General features: G+C 46.8%; 1 protein-coding gene and 1 long non-coding RNA gene across 2 annotated transcripts; one reads left to right on the top strand and one right to left on the bottom strand.

The window, feature by feature from the left end:
* Nucleotides 1–222: 222 nt before the first annotated feature.
* LOC123084611 (glutamate dehydrogenase 1, mitochondrial) lies at nucleotides 223–2,611 on the bottom strand. The gene is made up of 5 exons (XM_044506117.1): nucleotides 2,392–2,611; nucleotides 1,049–1,299; nucleotides 819–894; nucleotides 659–721; nucleotides 223–279 (listed from the first exon to the last, which is right to left on the bottom strand). The coding sequence occupies exons 1-5, from the start codon at nucleotides 2,392–2,394 to the stop codon at nucleotides 223–225; spliced, it is 450 nt and encodes a 149-aa protein (XP_044362052.1). The 5' UTR covers nucleotides 2,395–2,611.
* Nucleotides 2,612–4,848: 2,237 nt separating this feature from the next.
* LOC123083648 (uncharacterized) lies at nucleotides 4,849–5,455 on the top strand. The gene is made up of 3 exons (XR_006439346.1): nucleotides 4,849–4,977; nucleotides 5,256–5,300; nucleotides 5,380–5,455. It is a non-coding gene; the product is annotated as an uncharacterized lncRNA (long non-coding RNA).
* Nucleotides 5,456–10,948: the final 5,493 nt, after the last annotated feature.

Genomic DNA, 10,948 nt, shown 5'->3' on the forward strand with positions numbered 1-10,948 from the left:
TCCATAAGTCGCTTCAGCCACAACAGCATGGACTTATGCTTGATAGACTCTCTCTCAGCGTCGCCGAGCACAGCCTCCACCGACTCTATTGCGACCTTGATGACTGTCAAGGCGAGCATGCACCCGAGTGCCACCCCGACTGTCGACATGGCTCGTGCCTGCTGAGTTGGGCTGTGTGCTGAATATAGTGGATTTGCAATTGAAGCTCCGGCCCTTATCAATCTAACAAAGCATTGGAAGCAAAAAAATCAAATCAGCAACTACAGAATCAGTCATGACCTGTTTTACAGAATACAGATATCAAAGACTAGCAAATAATCAAGTCAATTAATAATATTTATAAAATCTTAGACAAAAGGGAGTTGCCCACCTACTCCATTAAGCATAAGGAAGCAACATTCAGAATTTAGTTACATGTCCACTGTATAAAGCTCATGTGCTTCGTCAGATACTTTTACAAATTCAAACTAGTAACCAGAACTGAAGAGTAATGCAAAGCCGTGAACTTGCAATGAATAAGGTAGAGTAAGAGATATGGACCTGTGACGGTGCTGCGCCGGGCTCTCCACAGATCCGGCCTGGATTACGCCGATGGTAGCGTGATCCGGCAAGGTCAAGTGCCTCTTGGACGCCCAGCGGCCCACTCGAAGCAGCTCACCATCACTCCGCCGGAGTTGGCCATGATGTCCGGTAGGATCAGCACGCCCTTCTTTGCCAGAATCTGCACCACGAACATGAACATTTCTCTGCTGTCAGTCAATGTGTGAATGTGTCAACAAATTCAGCTTAGTTTTGTGGCAAAATGTTGGTGTTCTTGCCTCGTCGGCCTCGGGGTCTGTTGGGTGGTTAACAGCCTCGATGATGTACTTTGCTTTGATGGCATCAGCATTGTCCCTAGTAGAAGAAGATAATCGAACGGACTTTTTATTAACAAAAATGTATTCAGATACACAAAAAATAACAGCCAGGAGGATACTTTAACTGAGCTTCTGAGCAGTAATGATAAAGATTGGATGAAGTGAGATGGGACGAGGAAATAGAAGATTACTTGTTTATGACTCCTCCCAGAGCTGGCGGGATGAGCACGTCGCACTCTTCCGTGAGCAGCGAGGTCGGGTCGACGGCGTCGCCTCCGTCAAAGCCCTTGATCCCATGGTTCTCTGCCGAGTGCTTCATCAGCTTGGCTATGTCAATGCCATTGGAGTTCTTGATAGCCCCTGTGACATCTCTGATGGAGACCACCTTGCCACCAGCTTCAGTGATCAATTGGGCAGCCCAAGAGCCAATATTGCCAAATACCTGAAAAAGGCAAGAAGATAATAATTGCTCATCTGTGCAAATGTAGATGAAGAAACAGAGTTCTGGCCATGCTCCACAATGTACGGTGCCATTGTACACAACGATTATTACTAGCATTGTGTAGGCATGCTTGTATATATTTGGCAGAATATATTACTTGTGGGTGCTCATTGTGTGCTCCTTTCCCCTTTAATTTCAGCGCGTGAGGTGGGAGATTAGAAAGATACTGACATATCAAGCACAGAACCTTGCAATTGCCACTGATGGTGTCTCCATTGTAAGCCTAAGCTTTGACAAGATGCTTGTCTCTAAATTATTAATGGGAAACATCTTAGCTTTGCGTGAAAATTAAAGAGACTGGCACAAATTTCTCTGGCATTTTAAATGCGCAAAAGACCGAAGAAAAAGCAAATAATTTTACTGAGTTTAGATAAAACAGAGAATTACCTTAAGAAGAGTTCAATTGCAATTATCTAGTAGGATAAAGTTTAATTTATGCTAAAGGCCTTGTGAACGATACTACTTAAGATTTGCATGCTAGATCATGGCTCTTACTCCTAAAATCATTGGCAAGTGCTGATAACAAAATAAAAATGTTCTTACTTGCTACCATTAAAAAAAGGATTTGTGTACAAGATTTTGATCTTAATGCCTGTTCTTCATTTCTGCAAGCTTATATGGTACATAAAAATTCAAAACAAGAGGAGTATAGCTAACCTGAAACTGTTATAGATCAATTCAAGAATCATATTATTTTCTTAGAGATAAGGGGCACACCCCTTGGTTTCATTTTATTAGAATGCAAGCACAAGTGCACAAGCAGTGTGATTTCTCGGATGCCAGCACAGGTGCAACCATCAGACTCCAAAAACAATTGAAAAAATTGTAGTGACAGCCACAGGTCGGCCAGAGTACAATCAAAATCATCAGCCAAATAAATGTCACCGAACAGGAGCGTTTGAAGATAGAGCATCAGGAAAGATGGAAAATCACAACATGAATCCTCCACAAAGATAGGACATCGTGACCACTGACGCAGGGCATCGAACTTGCTTGCAGTTAAGGGAGGAGGAGCAAGAGACTCGTACGTACCATGTCGGGCAGGATGACCTGCAGTCCGGCGGGGCCGGTGTCAACCTGGGCGACCTCGACCAGCAGCGGTGACTGCAGTGTTGGTAAGGTCGACGACTAGATGCAGGAGTTGGGGACGACCTCGTCCGGGCACGGCTGCTCCCCCTCCTTCTGGTGACGCCGCTGAAGATGTCGCCGCCACGATCACCCGCCTCCTCCGCTGAAGATGCCGCCGCCGCTGCTGAACATGGACGCCGATCTGGTCGATGACTCAGCGAGGAGCGGGGAGGAGAAGGCGCAGGAGAAGCGGCTGAGCCGGCGGCGCAGCGACCGGCAGAGGAGGAGGCGCGGAGAGGGAAGGGGGGGGGGGAGGATCGACAGGGAAGAAGCATGCGTGGCTAGGTTTCTTTTTTTCTTTTTCCTTTTCTCCCAGCGCTGCACACTAAATTGGACGAATCTACCCTTTTGGAAAATGATTAGCCCCACCATAATCTTGTAATGGTCCCACAGTTATTTGTAATTTCATGTAATTTTACTCTCGTAACTCCTCGTAACTCCTATTTCTCCACCGTTTGATCGTAGTGAATGGACGGTCCTTAAATTCGCCAATCATTGTAACAGTTGTATTCTTTCAATGATTTGTTTGGTTCAATTTCTGAAGTTTACAGGAGATGCTAGAAATTTGGTGGTTGTTGGACTAGTTGCTCTAGTTTAGAGTAGAAGGAGCCTGTGTTATCAGTTTCTAAAGGTGAATTGGGTCATCAGGTGGTGCTGGGTGTGCCGGACAGAATGCCATGGCTATGGACTCTGTTTCCTGAATATGATCAAGTTGTCCCAACAAGTTTCTCCTCCCTGTACTATTGCTTCTAGTATGTGACTTTGTTTCCAAGCATGTCAATTTGGTGGGCTTTTCTTCCGTAACAAGGCTCACCATGTAAGAATGTATGTTGTTGACGTCTCTGAATTTGGTCCCGGTCGACTTTGCCGTGTCTGAATTTCAGAGAACTTTTACCATGGTCCTTCACTCAGTATGTCTGCTGTTAAAGGATCGTCTATTTGTATGCTGTTCACAATGCTATGTCTGAAGTCGGAACTAAGAATTTTATTTAACAGTTACAGTTAAAGCATATCAAATTTACAGGTTTTGCAGAGTTTTTTTCTTTTCTTCTTTTACTCCTGCTATGTCTGAAGTCTGAACTAAAAATTGACAGACAGAACAAGTGGATGTCAGATAAAGAAAATGTAGACTACTCTGCCCCAGCGACTCCATTTATCCTCCTCCTGAGGAGAGGACGAAGGGAGATGCTGCTCCATCACGCTAATGGCAGATGCGTGGTCCGCATCATACTACACCCAACAAGAACAAGCATCAGGAACCCAACCTAGCTAGCTACGGATCGAAATCGAAATCTTACAGATCAAGCCGGCGGCGACTAACTGCACTCCATCTCAGGGAGCGCCTCTCCGGCATTACGGAGCACAGGGCCACCTCCGCCACGGCCGCTGGCAGAACCATCCCCTCACCTCTCCGGCATCTTTCTCTCCTGGCCGGAGAGACGCCTTACGTCCGAGATGCACGTGTGCTTGGCGAATCACAGCGCCGTCGGATGGCTACCAGAACCCATGTGCGATATAGCAAGTCCTTTTTGTTTTCAACGGCATGCGATGGAAGAGCCAAAGCATGGATCATGAATACAATTCCAAACTGAATGTGCTTGTTTCCAAATGATTTCTTCTTCAGAATCTGAACAATCTTCAGCACGAAAGAGAACAAGACTGGACTTGGTGACAGTCAACCGAGTTGAAAATAGAAGAGCCATAGCAGAGCAGCAACCGGGTTTCGGTGGCCGTCGGATCTGCGCTGCGATCCGTGCGAGCACACGTGCCGCTAATACGCGGGTGTCTCTCTGGCAGAGGAGTCGAGAGAGAAAGAGATGCTGGAGAAGCGGCGAGTGAACGGTTTCGCCGACGGCGGTGGCGACGGCACCAAGAGCTCGAGTGGAGTCGTCGCTGATTGATCTGCAAGTGTTGGGTCTGTGGACTGTAGCGCCGTATCTAAATATCATAGTCTAGTGTGTAACTCTTGCTAAAAAGAAAGAGTGGATAGATAGCATCCAGCCCCGTGTGAAAAAGAGAGGGTATAGTGGTTCGAAGCTTCGAGCACTATTATATCATTGAATCCTGCTTCACGTGCAAATAGAATTGGCTTGCACTCTGTAGTCTCATATATGGCCATGAAGCACCTTGTGTAATGAAGCATAAGCATAAGAAACAATTTAAATGTAAACAAATCATGGACACAACATTTGCCCCAAATGTCCCTTCATTAGCTGCAAACTGACAATATTCAGATGATTATCTGTTATTCTCTTTTTACTTATTGTGGGTTTGGGATGCTCATAAGCTACATAAATGTCATTTATCAAAATAGTCTGCAACGAAGAGACATAATTCCATTTAGTTATTTGCCAGGAACCAGCTTTCGAAGAACTGATCATACTTTATTCCGAGGATTCTGCTCAAAGTAATGAGAAGGAGAGTTCTGAGATGCAGATGCTGCCGCCGCAGTTGAAAATTTACGAGAAAATACCCATCCCAGATCTGCCAGTAAGCGCATCAGTCTCATGGGCACACTTGGTTTACCTACATGTAGAGTACAATGCTCATAATCTCTATCTATTATGGTTATTAAGATGGAAAAATTGGACAAACTCGTCAATGCAGATTTCAGTACTGACAATCGGACGTTGCATCCAAAAGCCTATGCACTATTAAGAATATATTTAGCATCAGTACTTTCTATTTCGAGAAAACACAAGAGAAATGTTTATCTTCTGCGTTAAGAGAATAGTGCCAAATATCATAGTAACTACCCTTGTCTGCAGGTGGTTTTCCCTCACAAAAAGTTGTCATTCCGCATCCTTGATACAGTAATTCCCTCTTGTTTTTCTCCTTTTCATTTTCACTCCTGCACTTTAGATTGTTGAGACAACATTTTCCTTAATACAGGTAAGGCTTGATATAGCCACCGTTATAGGATTGTTGGCATATGTTGTCAACTACAAATTTGAGAGTTTAGCCTCACTCCGTAAGTATATAGTTTGCATCAGTAATATTAGAGAATTCTTTCTTATTTTCTCAAAACAAGTAATGTTGTTTGCATTTCTTCCATGGTATGTAATGCAGGTCAGCTTTCCTTCTTGATCTAGCTGCTTTTACTGCACTTGCAATACTCGTGTTCCGTGTGACTCTGGGATACAAACAGACCAGAGATTACCAGGTAGATCATTTATATTAATCTATATTTGCATAATAGTGAAAGTGTTTATATGGTCCGATTTGCAATGGGGGACAGATATAGCTAGTATGCTAGTACTTGTTAAGCTTCATGCACTAGCCAACTCAACCAAAAGTCCGAACTGATGCAAACGGCTAGGAAATCCACATATACACTTCAACAGTACTGATTCCTGAGTACATAAATAAAAACAATGATACATTTTAAAATGGCAAAGCTTGTTAAGTTAATGTCTTTAGGAAACCAAGGTTTTTTATGTACTTCTCAGTGCGACAGAAGATAGTTTGTTTGACATCAATACCTCTTCCCAGCTTCTGGTCAATAAGACGCTGTACGAGAAGACGTTAGCAAGTGGCTTTGGTTCAGTTTACTTTCTTCTCGATGCTTCCGAGCAACAACAGGTAACACTTAATGAGCAGCCAAAAGCATAACTTTTATGTTTTTTGACTTGGTATTTGAGCAAGAAAACTCCCTCATCTGCTCTTTTTGTACAGTATAAAGAAGCACTCCTGGCATATGCTATGTTACTTGGCAGAAATAAGGTATGCCTTGTTGCTTTTACTACTTGAGAGTTGAGACTTGTCACATTTAATTTACTGATTCTTTGTCCTGATTCCATCCGTGCATGTGTCATCTCGCGGAAGCATCAGATATATGTGCGAACAGTTTATGTATGAGAAGTTTAATGCTAAGGTTGGGAGTCGACACCTTCTGCCCCTGCCCATCTATTTTCTGGTTGTCATGAAATCGTTCAGCTTGGTTCTGATTACCCTGTAGATTGAAATGCTTATCGACAAAGCTATGGAGACACTGCTGCGGTTGGGTCTGGTGGTCGAGCTGTCAACAAACGGCAGCTCCTCCTCTGTAATAGCTCTTCCCTGTCCAGACGCTTATGAGATCCTGTAACAAGGTTAGTCTGCTGGAACTAACGGCCGCTGGGATAGTCTGCTGGAACATAAGACGTAACAAGGTTAGTAAACGTTGATGAACTCTAAGCATATCATAGCTCCTCAGCAGAGGTGTAGTAACCAAGTAAGATTGTGTGATGGAGAATGCTCTTTGATGTGGAAGTGCTTGCCTAAGATTCATGTTGTATGTTATGCAGGGTGCCAAAACCTTGTTACAAATCGAGTTCCGTTCGTCCAGCGGAAGCCGAAATTACAGTGTAGTCAAGTGTGATAGCTGATGGGAACCGCTGCTGATTTTGCTTGATCTCTCCAAGATGTACACTGGAGAAGTTGAAGGGAAAATACACCACTGCATTTCCAAAAAGAATAGATGCTTCTGGATTTCGAACCTTGAGCCAACGAAGTATAGCAGTTGTTGATAGACAATATGATATTTTTCTCTCTCTCCAACTCGTGTGATGTGGAGACAAGTGGGATTCTCTAGGATCTGAATTTGTGCATAAGCTCAGTCCAAGATTTGTATATAATTTGAGGCATATATATTTATTCGGAAAATGTTCAGCGTGCCATACATGCCACAAAGGGAGAGAAACCAAGAATTGCACACGGTTTTTGCGAGGTGATGGATGATCTTGTTCCTTTTGTCTCTGTTGAGAAGAGAAGTTGAGCTCCTGGTCTGGTGATGCTAATTGGCGGTCACCCGCCAGTTAGTTCCACAGCGGCCCAATTCCTACCAGTTGTTATTTCCTTTCTGGGAAAGCCATCCCTTGGTCAGTCTTTCCATTAACTTTTCGAAAATCCGGCTCCAGTTTTTTGGAAATTTCAAAACTTCCGGTAATTCAGAATTTAAGGAATTTGGAACTTCCATAGTCTCAATTTTCTCTACTAAAAATACATCTGAAAAGTGGTTGCCTCTTTTTATTTGAAGGGTGCATAGGAGAAGCTGAAGGAAACATACTCTTTTGAATTTCCAGGAAAATAGACACTCTTCTGAACATTTTTTTAAGAGGAAACAGTACTAACTATCCTACTGCATGTACATACAATTTTTCAAATGTCTGTATTCAGATATAGCCTTCAACCATGCTTTGAATTCATGATATGATTTCTTTCTTGCACCGTGCATAACTAACCATGCCAAGCTCTGCTTTTAAGATTTGCCCTGCATCTGTAGATGGAGTCTTGGCTGGGTGTCTTGTGCCCTGAATGTCACAGCCAACTTATCAGCAGAATAGCCAGCCACCTCAATGAATAGGTTGCCCAGCCCAAGCCCAGCTGCTCTCTAATGGACTGGAAGGTAATCTTCAACTGATGCCCTCCCTGGATAGATCGAGTGCATGGAAATTTACTGCCAGCAACTTGCAGCAAATGATCATCAAAAGAAGAGATGATCCCTGGTTTCTAGCTGTAAATTTCCTGACAAAACACCCGATGCAGCTCTTCTGAATTTCCAATCTTCAACACCAATGGTGAAAATTGTACAGCAGCTGTATAGTTTTTGAAGACCTGACATCTTAGTTGCGAAACGGGAAGCCCGTTTGTGAAGAGCCGGCGGTTTTGGTTGCATGTATTCTCAAAAATTCTCAGTTAATATATGACCTTGTGCATCGATCAATTGACAGCTCAGAGTTCAAGGAACCTCTTTTCTCGAGGGAAAATAATGAACGCTTAGCACTGCATAAATTCAGATCTGAGAGAGGTGTCACGATTTAGATATGCAATAAAAGAACTATGTTTGAACATGTCTTGGGATGCCGACACGGTTTGGACGGCGGCCCTTCGACAACCGTTTAGTTCAGGACTAGACTCGGCTAGGGTGCCGGTGGGTCGTATTGACTAGATTAGGTTCCATATGCTACGGTTTGGTTAGGAGTGGGACTAAAATACACCAACCATTTAAACTAGGGGAACATCCACATGTACAGTTCATCTCTCCTAGATGGGTGGGCTTAAACTAGAACGGAGATGAGCTGGGTGACAGAGGTGTGGCACATAATTAAGTAATTAAGTGCAGCATCTTAACCACTGATGCTGCCGTTGCTTACATGCACAGAGATCATGTTCAAACTGGTGGTGGAGCTTAATTGCGCCTAAGTGCAGCGTCTTAATCACACTGCTGCTGTTGTTGCTTACATTTCACAGCTAAATTACATTTGTAAAGCACAAATAATACTGTATATTCAATGGACATAAGTATAAAATCTGCCCTTTAGGTCTGATCATGCAAAAGGTGGATTGTTTCTTACTCCCTCTGTATCGAAATACTTGTAGTTGGGGGAAGGAGAGACTAAGGCCTTTCCCCCGTCCCTCTCGCGATGCGCCAGGGGGAAACCCTAGCTGCCGCTCCTCCCGTTCCCCTCCCCCCTCCCTCCCCTGCCGCCGCCGGCAGTCGTTGATGGGCAAAGCCCGCTTGGCGCGGCGGCGGCGGGGCATGTCCTTCCTCCTCTGCCTTCGGGGTCCGTCGCATGGCAGAGCTCGCGGGTGGTGGCGCTGGGCTTCTGCAGGGCCCAGTGGCACGGCGTCGGTGGCGCGGGGCGGCGGTGCGGCCATCTGGTGGCGGCGCGGCGTCGATTTGAGCCTCGGTAGTGGTGCGGCGGCTGCTGGGTGGTCCGGCTCGGGTGGCGGCGCGCTGGTGGGCGTCGGGCCAGATTCGCCCGGATCTGGCGCCTGGGGTCTGGCTGGCGACGCAAAGGGGGGGGGGTGGGAGCTCGCGTGAGCTCCTGTGTGCTACCGGTCGGCGGCGTCTCGTGCGGGGCAGCGGAAGGTTGTGGCGGCCGGCAGCGCGTGATGGTGGATGCGTGTCCGGCCGGGGGATTTCGAGCTCCCTGTTGGATGGCGCGGGCTGCACTGGCCTTGGTCTGCGGTCGGCTGCCTCCTCCATCTCCGAGGAGGCAGCGGCATGGTCGCGGTGGTGCCCTGGGAGGAGTGTGGCCGGCGGCTCCGATGCGTGGGGCTCGCCGGGCGGCACGGGTTGGGAAGTGGCCGGGGTGGTCACTGCTCCGGCCGTGGATGGCTCCATGGTGGCTTGGCACGTCGGCTTCAGCGACGGCTGGCACGTCCTGGCGTCGGTTCATCCGTATGCGGCTTGTATCGGCCTTTGACCCCTCCTCCTCCTCGTCCGGTCGCTACGTTCGGCGAAGGGCCGGCCTTCTCCCAGCTGCGGTCCATCGCTCGTCTCACGCTCGGTGCGCAGGTCCGAGCTCGTCTCGCGCATAGTGCCGCAAGACTAACCTCGTCTCGCGCACGGTGCAAAAGGACTGACCTCACCTCGCGCCCGGTGTTGCGGGGCCGAGCTCACCTCGCGCCCGGTGCTGCCGGACGGGTCGATGGAGGCCAGGTGGCCGGCCTATTGGGCCTCGGCAATGGGGGGTCGCCCAGGGGTGCGAAAGGTGAGACCTTTCTGCTCGTCTCTTTGGTTGGGATAACGGCAAGTCTCGGGTGAGGTGGTGTCAAGGTCTTGGATGCTGGGGCGACGGCCCTGGTGGTGGTTGCACGGTGCTCTCGGGTGGAAGTCGTGGCTTGGTGCTGCCCGGTGGCGGTGAGTGTTGGCCGAGGTGAAAACATGTTCTATCTTCGAATAAACCGGCGACGGCGAAGATCGTTCCCTTCTTGAAGGCGTCGTCGCGGCTCTCATTGCCCGTCATGTGACTCTAGGGGAGACTCTGATCCTTGGATCGGGCGGTGGCGACGCTCCGGTGTTGTACCCTTCCTGAGGGCGCCGCCTTGGAGCGCATGGTTCATCATATGTAGCTGCATCTCTTAGTGGTGGTAGTGCTAGGAGTGGTGTTGCTGCGCTCAGCGCCTATGTATCATGCCCTGGGTGTGTGCATGTGTTGCGGTGGCGTGCATTTGTACTAGGTTCTTGATGATCAGCTCTTTATATATAAAGCGGGGCGAAAGCCTTTTTCGGTAGTTGGGGGAAACCGGTACAAGTTCTCCCAACTACAAGTATTTCGGTATAGAGGGAGTATAACGTTGCAACAAAAAATGTGCATCTGCAATATCATGTCCTAAAATGTCAAATCCAAATTCGGAGTTTCAGAAACAGAGATAGAAAATCTTGTGGTCAAAGTAGTTGTGCAAGTAGATTTTGAGTTAGTCACAGTACTATTTCATCACCACTCGTCGTTCTGTTTCACGACACATGCATTAATTGAAAGTTGGAGCTATACTTTAATTTTGTGATATATATGATAGACGAACCTTGTGTCAGTGCGGCTAAAAGGGCATGCTTATCTCTCCAGATTGCATGAATTACATATATGGAACAGATTGAACAGGAGGACAGTGCCTGATTGCCAGGTTGACCGTAAGGAAGCTTCGCTTCCCGTTCAAAGTGGTGCCGTGAACGCATTTGATGATGAAGTTGACA

This window comes from Triticum aestivum, chromosome 4A (assembly GCF_018294505.1).
Source record: "Triticum aestivum cultivar Chinese Spring chromosome 4A, IWGSC CS RefSeq v2.1, whole genome shotgun sequence".
Lineage (NCBI taxonomy): Eukaryota > Viridiplantae > Streptophyta > Magnoliopsida > Poales > Poaceae > Triticum > Triticum aestivum.